Source organism: Tachysurus vachellii, chromosome 1, assembly GCF_030014155.1.
Source record: "Tachysurus vachellii isolate PV-2020 chromosome 1, HZAU_Pvac_v1, whole genome shotgun sequence".
In the NCBI taxonomy this organism is placed as follows: domain Eukaryota; kingdom Metazoa; phylum Chordata; class Actinopteri; order Siluriformes; family Bagridae; genus Tachysurus; species Tachysurus vachellii.
Genome location: NC_083460.1, coordinates 38,350,311 through 38,372,611, shown reverse-complemented (window position 1 = coordinate 38,372,611; position 22,301 = coordinate 38,350,311). Strand labels below are relative to the sequence as shown.

General features: G+C 42.0%; 1 protein-coding gene across 2 annotated transcripts in view; it reads left to right on the top strand.

The window, feature by feature from the left end:
* The window catches only part of trip4 (thyroid hormone receptor interactor 4), a 67,820-nt gene that overhangs the window by 20,416 nt on the left and 25,103 nt on the right, over positions 1 to 22,301 (top strand). Inside the window, exon 12 of one of the 2 annotated variants that reach the window (XM_060886785.1) lies at positions 10,354 to 10,456. The exons of the other annotated variant lie outside the window; for it this stretch is intronic. Coding sequence (XP_060742768.1) covers positions 10,354 to 10,456 — 103 coding nt within the window. The remainder of the gene's footprint in view (positions 1 to 10,353; positions 10,457 to 22,301) is intronic. 2 annotated transcript variants of the gene reach the window in all.

Here is a 22,301-nt window from a genome sequence, read left to right as displayed (position 1 = left end):
ACGAAAACAGGAAATTGATTTTAACGGCTTTCTATCGGAGCGCGTCCAGGTTTTTTTTTTTTTTTTTTTTTTGGAACGCGTCACACAGCAACTGCAGCTTCGGACACACGCATGACAGCAAATAATACTTCTGCACAATGTTTCTCTTTTTACAACAGAAATGTGAACGGTGTTTTCGACCGAAGGTCATTAGCATATGATGTCATTATATGCTAATTTGTTTAAATTTATACCTACATAATCACCATCACCAACATTGTACTTTTTTTTTTTTTACACTGAAACTTGAAATAAAAAATAGACCTACCTACCGACCCCTTTTTTTTTTTTTTTTTTTTTTTACTGTTACTGCAAACCAAAATATTTTAAAGGATGGCCTAACGAAGCTATAGATCGTATTCGTAGCCGGCTTTCTATAATCCAGCGACTTCTTCACTTTCCTGTTGATGTTTTCAAGTAGAACGTTTTATCTAATGTTTTTATCAAGGTCATCTCATCAACGACCTAGATGCGTTTTCTGATAAAACTTACTTTCAATGGTGTGCGGCTGTTTGCTCAGAAAGGAAACTAACAGCTCACACTTACAGATGTTTACGAGTCACGGCTGTGAGCGCATCTGCTTAACCATTTCTTCTAATACATTTGTGCTTTGATGTTGGTTTGATGTTGATGATGAGCTTTTGATGTTGGAGATGTGGAAGCTCAGTGGCTAAGGGGATTTTTACACCTGGTCACTTCATGCGTTTTCTGTGATCAGATATCTATCCGATGGTAAAAAGACCAGGTCTAAATGCCCTCCGTTTCAAGACGGATATAAATCCGATCGCTCAAACCACTTCAGGAGGAGGTCTCGGACGCATTTCAGATGAAACTGGACAGGTGTAAATGAATGAAGTTGTTCAAGCCACATACGTCAGCGCTATACTCCTCCCAAACGGAAGTAGGTCACTCGCAAGTGACTCGCGAGTCGTACATCACGCCAGAAACAAATATGTTTTCCCATCAGCGCTGGCTCCGATCTTTCACCCAGGTGTCTCGTTTGGTCTTAAAATGCACTGCTGCCGCCAGCAAAAATGCAGAAAACAGTAAATTCTGTTTTTTGTAGCAACCGCATACACCAAAGCGTGTTGCATTTCAATCACCCCGGAAATGAGGTAAAATATATTTGCATATTGGGCGGGAGTAGAAAGATCGGATCGATATCCGATTCGCCGAGACGCATTTATGTGGCCTGATGTAAATGTGACAGTTTGTCAAACTTCATGAGACAACACATGAAGTGACCAAGTGTAAAAAGGCCCTAAGATGTTGAACTACAGATCAGAACGTTGCAGGTTCAAACCCCAGGTCCACCAAGCTGCCACTGCTGGGCTCATAAGCAAGGCCCTTAACCCTCAACTGCTCAATTGTATAACATGAGATAATGTAATTCGCTCCGGAAAAGGGCGTCAAATGCTGTAAATGTTATGTATGTTACATTGTGGACTTTATGTACGGTTTGGATGTGCGTTTTTACAATGGCACACTATTTGTTTCGCTGCTAGTACTTGTAATGACACAATAGCTGGCGTTGTTGGTTAGATTTTCAGGAGGAGACGTGTATTTTTTATTTTTTTTAAATGGAGGACCATATGCATTTACAATTGCAATTTGCTCTATATTTTTTTTTTTTTCCATTTGCTAAATTCCACCCACTACCTAGTTCTCATGACATGGCAGCTACCAATCAGAAAGGGTGAAGGCTAGCACCTGCTTTCTCCCTGTCTGCCCCCACATTGTTCACACTGATGCTTGTGCAACATAACAGAACAGCTGAAGCCACACTATCTTGGACTCTTGGCCACGGAAGAACTCCACAATCTCAAGACAATTGCCCATTTATGGCATTTGGCAGAGTCTCTTATCACTTCCAGGGCGACTTACATTTATCTCATTATATCCGCTCAAGGGCCCAGCACTGGTAGTCCTGGGATCAGAACTCACACCCTTCCAATCAGTAGTTCAACACTTTAACCACTGAGCTACTACTTGCACAAACGTGCTTTTGTCACATCACTCAGGAACCAGAATACTGTTTCTAAATTCATCATCCGTCTTCATTAACCACATGGTTTGGTCGCACTGGATCCCAGGAGCACTTGGTACTAAATGGGAATATATGCCAGTGTATGAGTATATGGGGCACCAAGCCCAGAAACAACATCTCATTCATTGACCGCATATGGAGACAGGGAGAACGTCATTTCTTTAGTTAAAATAAATAACAATGAAAAAATATTCCTAAAGATACCGTGTTAAAACACTTCTTTTAAAGGTCATCCCCTTCAGGTGACTTGACATGACATGGCTAAACCTTTAAATGCATGAATCCTCCTGAGGACGCTCTTTAAATGCTTCACACTATCATTTTCTTTCATGCCCTAGCCTATGAGTGTGTTCTACATTACGATTATCTTGGGTTGCTTTTATTACTTAATCTGATCCTTGTGAATGTCCTTGGGTTTCGGCTGAGTATAAATTAAATGTTTCTATTAGGAAAAATGCGAGAGGAAAACCGTGTCGGATGTCTAATTGACCTCTGCAGAGAAATTCCACTGCTCTGTGTCACCCTGTCATTTTGTCCAGTTTTTGCTGGTCCTAATTAACTAAGGCGATGTGGAGTTCAGCAGCTGTTTAGGGAGTCCTGGGGAACTGCTGAAGAGTTGTTCCACCGTGGCCCTGTTCTCTACTTCGCAACTCCATCATTAGTGGCAGTCCCAATGGTATTCCCACTGTTAATGTGGCTGAGTGTGTCATCGTCCAAAGCAAGCTTCTTGCCGCACAAAGCAGCGAGCTGTCAGTCAGAGCTCGGAACAGGCTGTGCAGGTTTCACCTCGTCAACCACGGCATCCATCTTCTTGACAGGCTGAGTAGAGAGTCCTGCTGGGCCAGAGCGTACAAATTCAATCGTGCTTCTCTGGTTCCGCACGTCCCTCCAGCCAAGTCCACGCTCTCTGATCAGACAGAGAGGATTCTGCTTTCATCCTTCCTACTATTTCCTGTCTTGAGGAGCCCACAAACATAGCTTTTAAGATATCTAGATGGAGATAATATTTGTGTACAAGATCGTACCGCTTCATAGACTTCAAGGCATCCTGCTTCTTTAACTAAGACTGTTGTATGCTATCTCTTGGAATGCAGAGCTTTCTCATGTCTGCTTCTCCTTCCTAGCCTCGTGGTTAACGAGGTGAAGAACGGTGGGGTGGGGGATGTGGATAGAAAACATCCTGCCCCAGCCACTCACTGTCCCTTGTGTGAGGCTTTTTGGGAGCGACCAACAGTTTACGGGGGGGCAACGGCTTCCAACCGAGCTGAATGAACAAAGGTGGGCCGTGTTCCAGGGCAGCAATCAAAGCAAACATTCACCCTGGCCGACCGACACGCTCATAAGAACGGTTCTTATTTCACATTGGGGTACGGGTAGGAGAAAAAACAAGACCCTGCGATTACGACCTTGAAATCCCACCCCCACCTTTTGAACACAATATTTATTGACCGGGGCTGTGCTGAAAGGCTAAGGTGAGATTTGTGCAGCTGATGAGAGCTATTTAAAACATGCATCACGTTTAAATTTGAGGTTTCTGTCAAGTCTTTGATATCCAGATGGAGCACATGGGCTTTGATAATCCCCAAGGGAACACTGCGCATTTGTGACTTTCCTTGAGTTTCAGCATGGAGCTCTTCAAAAGGCTGATGGTTCTTTTTGTCACCACAGTCAGCCTTGTTTCAAGAACAAGTCGAGATGTTATTTTTGTCAATTATGTTCGTTTCCCTCTGTGTGATCTCCTAATCCACTCGAATAGAAAGCCACTCAGATTTTACACAAAGAGGCTTAGCCAAGCACATCAGCTTTCATTGACTGTTAACTCTCTTTTTGTACACGGCTGAACACCAGATTAACTTTAACAGCCATTTCTAACAGAGCAATCTTCAGGCATGACAGACGGAACCCGATGGAAGTGGACAACTTTTCCAGAAGCACAGTGGGTTGTTGTGTCTAAAGTTTGTCTCTGGTCACCTCTGAGGAGGTCTTGTTTGTGGCAAGAGGTGAGGTCATACATACGCAAAACGCCACTGGCTGGAACCAAAGAAAACTTTTGGCATATTCGAGTCTAACCACCAAAATAAATGACCTCATAAAATCGTCATTTTCCCCCCTCTTTTTCTTTTCTTAACCACTATTCTCACATTGAGTATAAAGGGCACAATTCAGACAGCTATTCCTTATGATTATGGGCTATTTATTTATATATTTTTATTATTTTTTGTTGTTTTTTTTTTTGTTTGTTTTTAATCCAAGAGGGTTCAAATTCTCTTATTTTTGATGGAACCCAGAACCCGTGAGCTCTAGCTGCTCGTGGAGGTTTTGCATGGTTGCCTCTGTGCACATGGGAGCTCTTCGGTATGCATTAAGTCATGGTTTTGCAGGCAGATTGACTGACACAGTGGCAGTCTGTGAGGCTCTAATAGCCGAACATGTATTTCCTCGTGACTGAGGAATAAATTATGTAAACTCACCAGTGCCAGTGTTGGACAGTGTTGTATAATTAATGCGCAATCCAACTTGACACCGATTCTTTCTGTATGTGAAGGAGACGCTTGAAATATTAATTATGGCAGAACTTTTATAACGGAGAAAAAACGAGCGAGGAACAACGGATATAAAAACTCTGCATGCGGCTGTTAAATCGACAGGTTTTCGTCAGGTAAAAAAAAAAAGATGAAAAGGAGATATATCGCGTCAGAACTGTTTCCACTCTCAATGTGGAATTTCAGACTGTTTATTACTATGGAGTAAAAAAAACAGGCAAACGTTCTGGAGGATGTGGATGTGTTCCAAATGAACCAATCACATTCAATTTCATGTTTGATTTTTATTATTGTACATCTGTCGTCAATGAAACGGTGAGTAAATTAATAGATAAAGAAAAAAATGAAGCCTTGATGCCCGATGACGCCTGAGATGGTTCGGATAAGCGGTAGAAAATGAGTGAGAGAGGAAAAATGAATGCAAGGACGAAACAGAAGCTTACCAGGGAGGCTACATTGAGAAGCTGCAGGAATATCGGTAGGAAGTACTGACTAAGTATTGATTACTTTCTGCAAGTGAGAACAATCTGCCTTATTATTTGGCTATGGAGTAGGTTGGTTAGAGAAAAGCGATTTTCTGCAAAAATACATCCATGTGCTATAGTGCTTAGCCATAGTAAGACCACCATACCCCCGGTGCAGCATGGTGGTGGTAGCATCATACTTTAGGGCTGCTTTTATGTAAAACAGAACTGGGGCTTTGTATAAAGATCGAGGGAATCGTGAATTCGTTCATGGAATCGTTTTTTGTATTGCATAATCTTGACAAAGGTGTCTGCCTAGTAAGCTGAGGATGAAAAGGAATTTCACCCTTCGAGCATGACAGTGGCCCAAAGGAAAGGAGTGGCATCCAAATCAACAAAGGAACGACTTATCCAAAAGATGATCAGTGTATTTGAAGATCAGTGATCTAGCCAGAAACCAATGTTCTGCGGTGAACTGAAGCGTTTCTGCATAGCAGAGTCCCTCACAATTTGTTGGATCTTGAAAGTTTTTGCAAGACAGAGTGGGAAAATATTGCCAAGATGTCAAGATGTGCCACACTGATAGACTCTTCCCCCAAAAAAACAGTGATGTAATAAAATCCAACAGTGATTCAACGATGTAGTCATTTAGGGGTGTGCATGCTTATGCAACTAGGATACTGTAAGGTCTTTTTTCCCTCCCGCTGTCTATTTTTCCCTAAATTTTTGAATGTTATAGACTGTAAATTCACATAGAATAATTGGAATAATTGAGATTGTAATTTTGACATTTTATACACAAAAACCTGCTATTTTCACAGGAGTATGTAAACTTTTTATTTCCATTGGAGCTTAAAGCACTATGTTAAAATTACGGTTTATTTTGTTATGTAATGAAATGTGACCTGGACTGCTGTCATTATAGGACTGTTTTACCTCCTCAACTCTCCGTCATGCTTTATTCCACTAACACCTCAGCAATTTCTTAACCATTACAGTTTTTAATAAAATTAAATTAAATTTCAATAAAATTACATGATTTTGTATGTTAATCATTTACAGTTATGCGTAATGCTGAGAAACATCAACAAAGGTTAGTTAGTGTGTTAGTTATCATGTTATAAAATAAAAACAAGCTTGTCATGTGACCAAGAAGCTGCAAAGTTCTGTCCTGAAAGCTTGCCAATAATGATGAACTTATTGCTTGTTAAAAAGCACTGTGTAAGTGACATTGCTGGTATTATACAGTAGAGCGGACAACCTGAACTAGCGAATTAATATAAAGCTGCGATTTGAATTACAGCCGGAGCTTTTGACCAATCAGATTTGAGATTTCAACAGTGCTTATAGTGGTATAAGAGACACATTTCTGTAACTGGAGGTTGATCGATTAATTATAATAACTGCTTCTAGACCTTGTTCAATTCTTGATCTATGCGTCTAGAGCAGGGGTCGGCAACCCGCGGCTCCGGAGCCGCAAGTGGCTCTTTCATCCCTCTGCTGCGGCTCGCTGTAGATTTGGAAATTTATTTTATTTTAGTTAGTTTTTTTAAAAAAAATGAATTCTAAATTCTAAGATCATGATGCTCTTTCATTCATTCATTCATTCATCTTCTACCGCTTATCCGAACTACCTCGGGTCACGGGGAGCCTGTGCCTATCTCAGGCGTCATTGGGCATCAAGGCAGGATACACCCTGGACGGAGTGCCAACCCATCGCAGGGCACACACACACACACACTCATTCACTCACGCAATCACACTCTAGGGACAATTTTTCCAGAGATGCCAATCAACCTACCATGCATGTCTTTGGACCGGGGGAGGAAACCGGAGTACCCGGAGGAAACCCCCGAGGCACGGGAGAACATGCAAACTCCACACACACAAGATGGAGGCGGGAATCGAACCCCGACCCTGGAGGTGTGAGGCGAACGTACTAAGCCACCGTGCCCCCCATCATGATGCTCTTGAAACATTAAAATAAACCGTGTTTAATTTGTTTGTCGCTCAAAATACGCCTCATAACTGCCGACTTGCGAAATCCGACACACAGAAGCAGACGCATTTTTGGTTTGCTGCAGCCGGCAAGTTAAAATTTTGATGTCATGAATACGAAGAGGACTCAGTTAGACATTGAACATTTTATTTGAAAGTAACCTTCAACCCAGCATATTTTTTGTTAAGGTTAATTCAAACTGTTCAAAATATATTTGTTTGCTTGCTAGCAGTTCATTGATTTCATAAATGAACACACTACAGTTTTTTCTATACTTTCCATAAAGGTAAAAAACGATATATGCAGTGTTATCTTCATTTTTAGATGTCAAAAGGGTTTTGTGGCTCCCTGTGTTTTTTTTTTGTTTTTTTTTCTGTTGGAAACGTGTCCAAATGGCTCTTTTGAGTGTTTAAGGTTGCCGACCCCTGGTCTAGTGAAAGAATTAGCTTTTTTTCTGTCTGCTCTGTCGAATAACAGCAGAAAGAGAATTCGTATATCCAGTAGCAATTTCTTTTTCATTATTAAGTGTCCCAGCTGGAATGCCAGCCAAGCGTTTGCTTTCACTGTGTCTCCCAAGTGGCCTCTGGCTTACAGGATATCACCTGCTTGAATTCTTTATGTTCTCTTCCACCCTCATTCATGTTCTCTTTTTGTGTGTACACATGGATGATTTGCATGCAGCCCTGGCGATCCAGTAATGAACATTGTTGCGGCGTGTTATTTTGGAAACAGGCCACTTCGTCTCGACCATATGTCAGCGCAGGACTTTGTCTCTTCTCTTCCAAAGAAAAGAAAGAAAAACCTCCCACAGGCTTGTGTAAGAGGAGCTGATCTGCTTTCTTTTTCCCATTACGAACAACTTACTGACTGAGCCCTTTTTGTTTTTGAGTTCAACCCCCCTTTTTGTGCACTCTCTCTCGCGCTCTCTCTCTCTCTCTCTCCTTCAGAGTCACAGACACACAGACAGAGCTCCCTCTGAATCAGGAATTTAGTGCCAATGAAGCCCTTTTTATTTGGCCGAGATTGAGTGCAGCCAAGCGGGCCCGGCTGCCACACAGCCCCATTAGCACTGCGCCACGGCAGGGGGAGATTGCTCGTCTCGCCTCCTAATTGTGGACAGCAGCTGAAAAGCTGTGGCTCGGCGCAGGGAACAGGGCAGCCGTCCCCGGATTCATCATTCCTACGCCTGGTTAAGGTTCTAAGCCGCCTTTGTTCTGCAGGGACATGGGTGGGCCATGGCTCTCTAGTCCCATGATGTGTTCTGGCAGAAGGGACACTCTCCCAACCTGCCACACTTCAGCACGGACAATATGAATCTCTCATCGCTGTTCTTTATTGCCGTGACATGCTGCCAACATCCCGGGCCACAGAAAAAAAATAAGGTGCTTACACTTATCTGGCACCTTGTCAGCAGATTGTTTCAGCTGCCTTTTATCCTTGTTTTCTGCTTGAAGACTTGTTTTTCAGCATGTGTCCGATGTCAGTGGGAGAAGTGTGTGGGCTGAGGGAAACGCTCTTTAGTTCAGATCACATCTCACCATGCTGACATTCTACTTTCATTGCGTCTTGCTTATCAAGCTGGATGTGAACGAATTTGTTTGGAAGTTGTTCGCATGAGAAATCTGTCGTCCGTGAAGTTCCAGTCCGGAAAAATGTTTGTGTTTTTCGAGAACATCTGCGTTCATGAATAAGGAGACTCGATCATGTGAGCCTCTACCGATCTGATTCGAATCGTATTCTTGGCCACAGATTTTCACTGCTTATGCGCATGCACGAATTTGTATAACCTTTTGGGAGACTTGGTCAGTTTGTGTTAATAACTTGAAAGAAAGCAATTCAAAATAAGTGGATGAATTGTGACAAATAATACGAGTGTGTCAGTGAGCCGTAAAAAAATAATGGCTCCTATAAAAGGAGGAGGAATTAGCTTATGGTGATCGTGGTAGCCGGAGTGGCCGAGCTGCATTGTTGGAAGATTTGCGGATTTCCGTATATCGTTAAATACGAGTCGTCTTGTGACGGCGGATCAAAATATGCACACGAGTATGAAGGAGATCCGGAACTTGTTGTAAATCTGTCTGGAATTTTTAGTTTGACCAAAATATTTACACACAACTTTTACCAAATGTGGCTAAATTGAATGTGAAATATTACAGGCTTTTTCAATTATCATGTAATTGGAGCAATCGCACAGAGACGGGGATTTAGGGCAGTTAAATTCCACAGCTCTAAATCCTAATTACACAGACGCCGATGGAATGCAGAGCCTTAACTGACAAATTGTCCGATTATTCGGAGCATGCAGGGAATTTTCTTCTTTTAACCTTGCCAAATACTTAGTCCTGCATAGTTAGGTTTTAACCATCACCCCCACTTCCTCAAGCATTAACTGCATTTTGATTTGAGATTAATATGGAGTATCAATCAAGTCAGTGGTTTATGGCAAATGAGGGGATTGAGGCAGAGCCACCGGATTCAATAAAACAGGGCTATAAAAGAGTAGCCGATCTCTCTGTTGTTAAAGCCTGATGCTCCATTATTCTCACTGAGCCATCGAGCAGTCTGTCACCCTTTAAATAGGCCTCAGCCTACACACACACACACACCCACACACACTATGCGCTTTTGTTCTGTCTTTCCTCAGAATTTCTGCCAGCTCCGATTAACCTTATCAAACACTGGAGTATTCCAAACGCTTGCTTATCTACAGGCCAGGCAAGAATGTATAAACCAGAGATTTCACTAACAGGAATTTCACACTGCTGCCATGTTTTTTTTTTTTTTTGGTGTTTTTTTTTTATAGCAAAATGTGTTTGGCATCTGCTGTCTGTTTCCTCAGGCACGCATTGTAATAAGCAATCGTACTGTAACAGTCGAACGGTTTGTTCAGCTAGAAGAAGCCGCCACAGGTACATGTATAGCATGTACGAAGCTGCTAAAAAGCCCTGAACTGTTTTTTTTTTTTTTTTTAAAAGCTTCATTTTAAGAGACCACAAGAGGGGGAGTGGATGGATGGGGGGGTGTTGTGTTTCCTGACTGCTGAGATGCAATCACAGCACCATCTGATAGCGGCGAGGAAATAAGATGACCCACAGAGCTACCCTGACAGATTAGATAGATGTCACCTTTCTCATGAACGTGTCAGTCAATTTCGAACCCCGCCGCGTGCTTTCTATCAATTACACCGCTTGAAAAGCCTTTCCTTCCTGAACCAGCCTCATTGTTTCTCCCCTCTCTCTTTTTCTCTCTGTCTCTCTGCAGTATCCTCATAACAGCGACGAGTCCGCCTCTCCATTCGTCTTCATTTGCACCAACCCTCTGGAGCTGCTGGTGAAATTCCCCATGAAAGGGAAACACAAGATCTGTAAGTCCCGCCTGTGCCTTTCATTTGATGACTCGTTTGGTTTCACCCCGAGTCCTAGAAGCCATTATTCTCTGTTCTCATTCACATAAACATGCACTTGTGCTCTCTCTCTCTCTCTCACACACACACACACACACACACACGCACACACACACAAGCTCGAGTGTATTGCAAGGCCCATCTGTTAATGTAAGATACTGCTGAGCTCCTGCCCAGGGGAGCCGGCAGGGTTTAGCTGCAGTCTTCTCACGATGGATTGGAACCACAGTGAACACCTTCAGTGAAATTCACATGGGCTTGTTGCTGTGTTGCAGCGCGCCGTATCAGAGCTGTTATTGAAGCCTCCTGCTTAATATCGAATAAATTACACACCCTGGAGTGTCGAGTTCTGTTTTCACATACGTGTTTTTCTTAGTAATGTGTCAGTGATTAGCTGCTAATACGTGAAAGACATTACAGCGTGAAGGTTCCATGTGATACAAGGAATCAGTTTTATTCAAATAAACTGCAAGTCATTAACTAGGCAGCGATCTTTTATAATCAAAAAAGCAGCTTGTTCGGTTTGGATTAGTTTTACATGTCGAGGTTGGGTAACGTATCTCCGGGATTTGTGTTATCTGTGATATAATAAATCTATGAAAGATCAGATATATTTTACCTTCTATAAAATGACCAGTAAAAAAAAAAAACTATACAGTATATCATTTCTTTTATTGGCATGTTTCAATAGATTTGGTTAAATCCAGGCAGAAAAGATGTTTTGTGCTGTTTCTTCGTTATTAAGACACTCCAGGATGCACTCACCTCCTCTTTAAAAGTATGGTTGGGGGGTGCACTTGGGGTGGGGGTGGGGTAGGGGGGAGGTTGGGGGCTTTGGGGGGTGTATAGTTTTGAAGAAGTGAGAGAAAGGGTTTTCGGTAACTTACTAATTATTTTCGATCTTTCGTAGGGATATCATTGTTTTGGTTTAGTTTATTATTTCTATTTATTTATTTATTTATTTATTTATTTATTTATTTTCCAATTTTACTTAGTCCCTTTTCAGTAAAATTGTATTTATTATTACTTTTGTCAGTTTTATAGGGGTGATGTGGTAGCTTAGTGGTTAAAGTGTAGGACAACAGACCCAGGTCTACCAGGCTGCCACTGCTGGGCCCCTGAGCAAGGCCCTTAACCCTCAATTGCTCAGTTGTATAAAATGAGATTAAATGTAAGTCGCTCTGGATAAGAGCATCTGCTAAATGCTGGAAATTTGAATGTAATTTTAAGTTATTTCAATGAAGATCGTGGGTTTTTCTTTCTTTAATGGAAGGGTACAAACATTTATATATTGAATCTATGCATTTCTGTAAAGCTGCTAATGTAACATGGTTCAAAGCACCACACAGAATGAATGAACTGAACCTGGCAGAAATCTCTCTCTCGCTCTCTCTCTCTCGCTCTCTCTCTCTCTCTCTCTCTCCTAATTAATAACATTTTCTCCATATTCATATGCCAACTATTTCCCTTCCTTTCAGCGATTTCACTGACATTTTTTCTACACTTGCTTTGTTTATTGTATCATTTTTAAAAGGCTGTTTTACAAATGTGATCTCACGAGTACACATTTAATCGTAGCGAATTGTAGGGGGTGTTAGCTGTAGTCAGAAACAAATGGGGTGTGAAGTGCTTGTAGATCAGGACGGTAATCATTCACACCTTCACTCCTGATAACAGCTCTGTGTTTTCAGCTGGAGCTTCACCTTCTTTAATATCAGCCGAGCTGCTTTAAAAACGGAAGGCAAGCCGCTTATACGGGCGAAGTCGTACAAGTACAGGGTCAATGAAACCTAGTTAGCATCTAAACAGAATTGTACATTGTAATGCGTATATAGATAAAAGTAGATATACATCTGTGTATACAGTAAGATTGAGTGCAAAGTTACAAGGTAGGGAAGCGGAGACCAGCTCAATGCAAATGACTGTGAAACCAATACAAGGTGCAAGGTACAAGTATAAACACAGACGTGTTCATTATACAGAAATGAGTTCAATTAAATACTGTTTATTCCGTACATGGGCAGTGAACACAAGGTGCAAATAGAGAAGTGTAAACACAAAGGATGTGATCTACAGAAAGGAGTTATATAAGGAGGGGGGATGTGGTGGCCTAGTGGTTAAGGTGTTGGACGACTGAGCAGAAGGTCATGAGTTCGAATCCCAGGTCCACCAAGCTGCTGGACCCCTGAGCAAGGCCCTTAACCATCAATTGCTCAGTTGAATAAAGCTAAATTAATTGTAAGTCACTCTGAATAAGGGTGTCTGCTAAATGCTAGAAATGTGAATGTAAATATTGATATACATTTATTCCCCTTCGCAAGCTGAGCTCGAAAATATGGGCGGGGCCAAAATTATTGCAAAGCATTCATTGGTCAAACAACTCGGCTTACTACCCAACAATTCTTTTTTTTTTCTTTTTTTTTTTAAATGTCACTATTTTGGTGGACTTAAAGAGCAGATTCACAATTTATCATGCAATGAAATGCTTTAGCTAGGCTTGAAACTTTCCCTTCTTACTATTTTCCGTTCTGAAATGTGACGAGACATATAATCGCCCTGAAAACGTGGCTTAAAAACGTTTTTGCTCTTTCTATTTCTCTATTTTGAACAAAACCCAAAAGTTTGACCATTTTCATCTTAAATATCTCCACAGCCTCTCTGTACTTGTCTAATGTTAGCTAAGTCGAACCTACAGTGATGGATTTTCTCTTTAATCAACTTCAAATCTTCTCCAAATCCCATTGAGTGGAACGGAGGTCTTTAATTAAAACATTTTAAATATACTGTACATTGCAGTGTTGTGAAATTCTGATCCTCTGGTTTTCAGGAAGTTGGTGTTGCCCATCATATGTTGGATATAAGTTTTAGGGCCTCGCTCAAGGGTTCAGTTTAATGATGCTGGAACTTGAACCCCAAACCTTCTGATTTGCTAAACAGATCAGATCATTTCCTTTTCAGCAATAACAGACTGAGATCAGCTAAAAAACCTGGGATCATCTAATTAGTTCAAAATCCAAAGACTAAACGGTTTATACCTCATTCTGCTATAAAGGTCCTGGTTTATTGGTGGATGACAGGGTCTTGCGCTACATTAACTTTAACTGCTGTATAGGGAAGAGAATTTAATTGGCTTGTATTTAATCCTAACCAGAATATTATTTTTGGCCTAATGGTGGAACAAACGTCTAACCTCATTCTGAACAGTGGAATCCATCACAATGTTCAGAAAAATGGATAAAAAGACCCACTTCTTCCTTGAACAGTTAAAGGTGGGGTGTACGTTGTTTGAAAGAAAATGTTGACATTTGAAATCACCAAAACAAACACGCCCCTAACCAAAATGGGTCCCACCCCTGTTTTGATAGCTCCGCCCCACACATACACCAGACAAGTATAACCCAAGTATAACCCAGACAACTATTATGACGCAACCTGCTGGGGCAGCTGTCCGAGGGTATATTTTTATCAATAAATGAACTTAATGAGCAATACTATGGTAATACAAATGTGTTTTTGTAGTACTGTGTGTTGTACCGTGAGAGGTTTAGCTCTGTTTCACGTGGAAGACGTTCAGTTCTCTCCAGTGCTGGAAATCTGATCCTATATTAACACGTGTCTTGCTTCTTGCCTTATCGTAATTCTTTCTACGCTTTCTTTCTTTGTTTTTATCCTCCATGTCAATGTAAAAAAACGCTTTCTGCTAATGTCACACATGCGCATTGAGCACTCTCTCCGCCCATATTGACAGGACACGCCCCTTTCTGCTCATTGGCTACACGTTAGTTTTGTTTTTGTTTTGTTTGTCGTCCCGACTGAGTTTTCTGAAGCATTTCTCAAACAACGCAGACCCCACCTTTAACTAACTCCAAGCTTGTCTGCACTTCTGCTAGCTCTTACACCGCTACATCTGCACTCAGTTTAAACCCTTGTATGTTCACAATAGCTGTCGCTTTGGATGAAAGCATCTGATAAATGCTTTAAAAAAAGATTTTAAAGGCCTACAATACATAGGACATATGTTACACCATACTTATTACATACTAGGGTTCCTACTCCTTATTGTAACCTATGTATTGAATGCTACAGAAATTTGCAAAAGTTTTGCAATTGTAGAAAAATCAACCAATTTGTGGAATTTATTTATGTATGATTTATTTTTTAGGCTTTTGTTGGTGGTTTTTTAAAGGAAATGTCCCTGTCTATGTTTATGTGATCACAACTTTTGAAAGTTTACACCGTGAATAATTTTCAGAAGGCATAACTGCTGGTGCTGCAAAAATAAATAAATAAATAAATAAATAAATAAATAAATAAATAAATAAAAATAAAATAAAATAAAATAAAAGTAAAATTTTAATTAATAAAAATAAATAAATATAAAAGTTTATGACACAGGGGGGCACGGTGGCTTAGTGGTTAGCACGTTTGCCTCCAGGGTTGGGGGTTCGATTTCCGCCTCCACCTTGTGTGTGTGGAGTTTGCATGTTCTCCCCGTGCCTCGGGGGTTTCCTCCGGGTACTCCGGTTTCCTCCCCGGTCCAAAGACATGCATGGTAGGTTGATTGGCATCTCTGGAAAAATTGTCCGTAGTGAGTGATTGCGTGAGTGAATGAGAGTGTGTGTGTGTGCCCTGCGATGGGTTGGCACTCCGTCCAGGGTGTTTCCGGCCTTGATGCCCGATGACGCCTGAGATAGGCACAGGCTCCCCGTGACCCGAGGTAGTTCGGATAAGCGGTAGAAAATGAGTGAGCGAGTGAGAGTGAGATTTTTGTCGTCCTTATTCAACAAGACACTCATCCTAGCATCCTACACAAAATGCAAATAAAATATAGGATCAGGATAAATATCATAAGGACGTCTTTATTTTTGTTTTTCTTTACCAGTCGGTCTATTTTATTGTGTACTGCACTGAAGAAATACTTAAGCATTATGGCCTAAATTGAATTCTGTCATATTTATAGATACTGTTGTACCGGGATGTGTTAAAATAGCAAGAGATAACAAGCATATAGAAGATATATTTTTGCTTATTTTGCAAAGCTGTTTTGTCAGCGAGGATGAGCAGGAGGAAGAGGAGAATGCTCTGAGAAACTTGGCCGCCATCCAGGTTATTACAAGCATGGCACACTTTAGCAAAGCACTTAATCCAAAGCCTGCATTGGTTGGACGAGCACGCAGCTGACATCTGTAATTCAATTTGGGGTGAATGTGTCAGCTAAATGATATAATAATAATAATAATAATAATACAGAGAGTGGTGTATTTTCCCCATATCGATTTAGTTAAATGAGGTGGTTCATAGAAGCTCTGCACTTTTTCAGGAGAATATGCTCAAGATTTAAGTTCTGACAATTCATTTACACATTTGTCTGCACTTTATTGGCTTTTCTGCCTCACTTGGTTTACTCTGGACAATCTAATTATTGGCGTGATGTTTCCATTAATGTGAAGCCATTAAGCTTATTACTATTCCTGGAAATATACCTTAAGTGGTGCCTCGGTCTAATTTAATGCTCAGAGGTGTAAAAGTCTATGCTGTAGCATTGCAGTTTTTGATCTCTTGCTACAGCGAAACAGGAGACACCTGAAAACGATGATCTGGTTTTGGACTTTGAACATAGAACATGACTCTTGATCAAATTAGATAACTGTTGCTATATGGCTTTTTTTTTATAACTGGTACAGTTCTATAAACTACACTACTATTTTATTATTTTAGGACCCTTAGACATATACAGCTTTAAGTCTGTTAACTGAGTGAATTCTTTATTTGGAATTGGGTTCATATTCATTGTGCTTGAGAGATTTACCTCATCTTTACCTCATTTGTTGTCGGGCTTTCCCAATCCTCCTGCGTCCTCCAGAGGCCTGACCTCCAGGAACCTGGGCCTGGCTGCACAGCAAGGAATGAGATGTGCAGCGATAACCTAGCCAGGTCAGTTGCGGTCATGCAGCAAGCGCAGTCGTGTCCTGGCCTCTGTCGCTTTCCTGACTTCTCTTCAGTTTAGCCAAGATCAGGGTGAGGATGTTATCCGTGCTGGTCGGGCTGTCAGGATTATGACATTTGGCTGATGGTTAATTGTCAAATAAATAATTGCGATTATGGCGATTTATTGCCTCATTTGGAGCTTTAACGATTAATTGTTTGTTTTAGGGCATTTAAATAAATTTAATATAGTTATTTATTTAGTGAATAATATTTACTGTATCTTTAAGAAATATCTCAATTCTGTAAATAACAGAAACATCACAATACAGTGACCATAAGAAAAGACTGTAGATTCCGAATAAAACCATATTCACATATTCAGAAATTTGACATTAGAGTTCAGTCAGCTGTGAGGTAATGCGCCGTAAAGCTCATGTACGGAGTCCTGGTTGAGCTGGACCACATGTCTGTAGTAGCACAATAAAAAGGAATTTGTTTCAGATCTTTAACTATATCTTCCTTCACTTGATTGTACAAATTCGGGATTGTCGGTTTGGAAATGTATGTTTTTTGCTTGTCGGCGTTCTGGAGCATTTCTTTAAATGCTGGTTTTTTCCACCGTATTAAACGGCTGCATCTCCTTCGCAATGCAGCTCGTAACGCTGTCTGTCAGCGTGCGCGTTTTGATGCCGCAACGTTCATATTTCGTTACGCGTTTGAACGCCTACGCTATTGCCAGCTGCCGGGATGTACGTGCGGCTGTGGATGCCTTGCAAACTTCTGCAAATTCAGTGGGACGATGCGTCTTTAGATGGTTTCCTAGATTTGAATTGTTGGCGCCTTTCGCTGGTATTATTCTTTTACATATTTGACACTCTGCTGTGTCAATGTCTTTCGGTCGTCCTTTTTCGTCTGGTACAAAACCAAAATGTGCCCCAGACAGGCGGCGTCCTTTTTCAGCTTCGATATTAAATCCATCTTTGCTGTATTATTATTGCGCTGATTTGGTTCAGTGATGCAAAACTTGACCGAACAGTGTCGTTTGCATTAACACGTGTATTTGCTTTGCATAATGCGTACAGAGCAAGCGTGTTGGAAGTAGGGTGCTGCAGATACTTCAAGCTCCCCCTTATGGCTAATAAAAATGTGCGATAATTGAGGTTGGATACAACGACCCGGTTACGTCAAACAACTGCGATCATACGGTTATTTAATAATCTCGACAGCATTACATGCTGGTGCTCAGTTTCAGGCAGGAAGTATGGATTGGCAAATCAAAGAAAGGGGGAGGGAGTGGGGGGTTGCTTACGGTCTCCGAGCCAGGCCAGGATTATTATCGAAGGAGGTTTACATGAAAGTCCCATCTGCAAGTTGGTAGCGGAAATCCATCAGGGGCTGGAGCTCTTTGCTGCCTGAATTGTTGACATTTAGGAGAGCAAAAGCTCACTGCTCTGAAAATGAAATTCCCATTCAGCAGCTAATAAGAGCCTATTAAATGCTGCACAAGCGCCCAGGCTTTTGCTTACGAGGCTCCCATATCTCTTCTATTCTGTCACCTCATCCGCTCAGCTGAAGGTCACCCGTGGCCATTCGCCACAAAAGCAGACATCCTGACAAGTGGCTTCAGCCATGTGTGAATATTACAAGCTCGAGTCAGCGATTCCACTGCATTTGAGCCCTTCACAGGCTGCATTTCTTCCTTCCTTCCTTCCTCTTTTATATCCGAATCGACGTCGCTCCCGTGTCCGAGCGAGCTCTCCCCGTGACGTTTTACAGGATGTCCCTGATGTCTAGAGCACAGCTGCAACATTTCCATCTACAAGCCCGACACGATGCTGCGTTTTCCAGCTGTTTTAGTCAAATGACTGCTTTTTTACTTCATTTCAAAAGGATTTCTTTGTTAATTCAGCCCTGCTTTTTCCAGAAAAGCAGAAATGTCTGGATGAAAGCTTTGTGTGTGTGTGTCTGTGTGTGTGTGTGTGTGTGTAGGCATAGCATTTTGTTAAAGCTGTCTCTCTCCCTTATCAGCACGTATCTGTGATCAGTAAGCGCCAGAAGCTGGAAAGAGCAGTAATATTCTTACAGCACAGAGCAAATACGTTTGTTACAAATAACTCCGCTGAGATGTTGTTTAAGAAGGCGAGATTGAAGAAAGTCCATTTGTCACAGCACTTCACGCAACCCCGAGAGCTTTAGCGTATCGAGTACAAAATGAAAGAACTCTGGAAAAAAAAATGTATTTTTGTTGTCAGAGAGCATATATTCATCTTTTAATATGCCTGCTGGATAGCAAAGCTTTTTGACCACCTTGGTTCTTTCCATTTTTTTTCTTCTTTCCATAGTGGTCTTGTTTCTTGTCTTCCACCTCTTCTGCCTCCAAACTCATCCTTAGGGAGAGTTAAAAAATAAAAAAATAAAAAAAAGAGAGAGAGAGAGAGAGCTTTTGATTTATTCATGGATTCCTTTTTTATATTCATGTATTTTCCAGGGCTATCTGGGTGCAGGGGAATTTTCAGCTCCACCAGCTGCCAGGCTGCTAGACAGAAATCAGGTTTCAGCTCTATTGGGCCTAGTGGCAGAGCAAGGCAGGGGGGTGACGGGCTTTATATATTGCCCAGGAAATGTGCAGCAGACTTCAGAGGTGACAGGCTGTGTTTATTAGAGATCTGTCACACAGCTAATGGGCAGCCAGGAGCAGGCTGGCGCACTAATGTGGAAGAGCAGCAAGCAGGGATCGAAAGGAAGGGAACGAAGAGGCTTCCTGCCTGCTTTCGACCTTTACTCCATCACCGCTGACACTGATCCTGGTGCCAATGCGACGAGGGGAAACTCGCATCGTTTTTAATATCGCGGCGAGTTTTATGACGCAGTAAGCAGGTGGCGAGTGAAACAAAATCGTAACATGACTGCAGCGTGGATTGAATAAGTCCAGATTGAATTCCCAAATGAATTCGCTAAGGTGCTCTGCTCGACGTGTAACATTTCCATCTCTGTGTCGGACAATCGATCGGTTCCGCATGGGAAAGGAAACGGCGTAGCCGCTGTCCAAATCCGATCACCGTGTCCTTAAGACAATCCTATAAGACTTTAATGGCTAAGTACTTTTTCGGACCTCTTCTGAACTGATGGTTTTATCATACGGAGCTATTGCTTTGCTTGATAACGGTATTAACAGAAGTATGCTGTAATGCGAGTGCTGTAATGTGCTGCTTTCGTTGCCTGGAAACCTAATTGACCAGGATAACAAATGGTAACTAACTTTATGCAGCCATGAAGTAGTTCGACACGTCATTTTAATACTCATTAATTAGTATTTCATTCTCTTGTAGGGAACAAATCTTTACCATATCAACATTTCTCTTTGTTAATTAACACATTAGTCTTTATGTGGACCGTTAACACAACAGAAACCTGTGGGCCAGTCAGATTTGTGCTGGAAAAATACGCCAGCCAACAATTGTGTGAAAGTCAACATAGTGTAAGGTTTTGCTTTTGTCTGTGTGTTGATCAAAAGAAGAGGGGAAAATGCTGGTGGCTGCTAGCCTACTGAGCTCGCTTTTCTGCCTGGCAACTACGAATAAAATGTAATAGCGAACGTGTAATCTTAGTAACGTCCCCAGACGCCCGCTACTAATTTGCCCCCCCCCACCCGTGTGCGCAGAGGGATTAAAAGAAAAGGAGGTTTGTATAGATGGAGGGCAAGTTAAGAAAAGGGAGGGTTGTAAGTGTCAGGGAGCTGTGGAATAAAGCTGTGGAGGTCCTCTGTGGTCGAGCTGCGATCCAAGAATGCGGTTGACATTTTGCTGCGAACTTAAGCAGACCATGACTTAGCTCCTCATTACAAGTGCAGGTCAGACCACTGGAGTATGTAAATAAATAATGCAAGGAGACCTTGAGTGGCGGCATCTCCTGCGCTTCTGAGTGTCAGATGTGTGTGGCGTGACATGAGCTGGCTTTCCATTCATTATCAGTAATGAGGGGATATGCTCAGAGAAGCTCGCTCCAGCGAGACTGCCATTCTGCGTCAAGAGAGTGAGAGAGGAACTTTCGTGCTAGTGGCTGTTGTCGGATGCCAGCTACCCCCACGGTATCCCGCGCCTTCGTTTTACTGCCGTGCCGCAAAGCCTAGAGGACCGCGTTTGAGTTTCAATTACGACAAATCAGCGTGATGAGGCGCATAGAGTTTAGTTAGGACCCGGTGTGTATATTTGTTTTTAGGCTCATTGCTCTTGAAAAACTTTGTTACTGGAAGCGAGGAGCTCTCGAATCGCTGGCCTGAACAAATGCCAAGATGGCCACTTAAGCTCTGATTAAAAATTAATGCTTGACTGAGAGAGAGAGGCAGATAGAAAAGAGGAGGAGGTGGGGGAGGTGGTGATTATGCGATGGGAAGGGTGGCAGAACACATGGAGGCTAGCTGTTAGGCTCTGGTTTCACTTAAAGCCTGTTTACGCTTTGGGCTTTTGAAGCAGTACGTTGCATGATCACGCGACATGTGATACTATCCCTGATGTTCAGTGTACATGGCATTTCTAACAGTACAGTTCATTTTGTCAATGGAGTTGGCTCGGAAATACATTTTCCGTCCTCGGTCTGAAATCAAATACACTGTTGTGCTAACACGACATCCAGTAATCATTGTAATTCATTTTAGAACACAATAGTAAGCTCTGTTAACAATCTGTAACAAAACACACCAAAGCCTTGACTTTGCCTCCAACCTTCCCCTCCTCCACTAAAGCAGAAGCGAAAAGAAATACGGGACTTTGGATGACCCCCCCTCTCCTCCTCCTCCTCCTCCTCCTCCTTCCTCACCACCTCCACCTTCTTCAAAAAGAATTCAATAACAAATCATCTCTCATTGATGGGCCGAATGTGCGAAGCAGAGGTCACGTCTGTAGCAAAAGCTTCCCGGCATGCGTGTGAACTATGCCATTGTGCAGGATCGCTGGGATGAATCAACAGCATGAATGAGGGGGTTGGGGGTTCACTTTACGCTACTTTTCCTGTATCAGTGGGTGTGAAAGGGCCTTTAGAGGCCCTTTAGAGAGTCCTCAAAGCTGTGTTGTGCTCGCCTCTCTCCATGCCCACCATGAATATTGCATTAACACATTCCCCCGGCGTACACAGGCCGAGCAGACTCGCTCCCACTGTGAGCAGATTTGGTGTGCAACGTGAGGCTTTCACACGCCGTGCCTGGGATTCGTTTAGCAGCCGCCAGGCTTATAACCTGCCAGCAACAACAAGCCTATATAATGTCTGTTAACTGTGGCAGGATGCTGTGGCGTTAGCAGATTTTAAACTGCACCACATATTGCCCTGTGCCCCAGGCGATGCTTAAAGCTTGTGACAGGAAGTAAAGCTTAAAAGGAGAAGAAATGCTGTTTTTAGTTTTGAAGTAACCTCATTGTATACGTCTTGTGTTGTCGGATTTCAGACCTTGTTTTAATGAAGTAGAAATGACTTCTTTTGTTGATTATGGGGGGGGGGGGTGACATTTCACACTTGCGAATATAATTTATTTAACTGTGGATCGATTGCACAATTCCAAGCTAGTAAGTACTAGGATCATTTTTTTTCCTTTGTTGCCAACCCTCAAGTCTCATGGATGGCACAACCTTGTACTGGAATACCCTCCAACCAATAAATGTTTTCGTATAAGAAGATTCAGGCTGAAAAGAGATACATGTTTTACACAATGTTCTCAATGCAAGAACTTACAAAAGTTAGCTATTTACATTTCCCAGTCTTTTAAATGTGGGTTTATTCATTCATTCACTCATTCATCTTCTACCGCTTATCCGAACTACCTCGGGTCACGGGGAGCCTGTGCCTATCTCAGGCGTCATTGGGCATCAAGGCAGGATACACCCTGGAC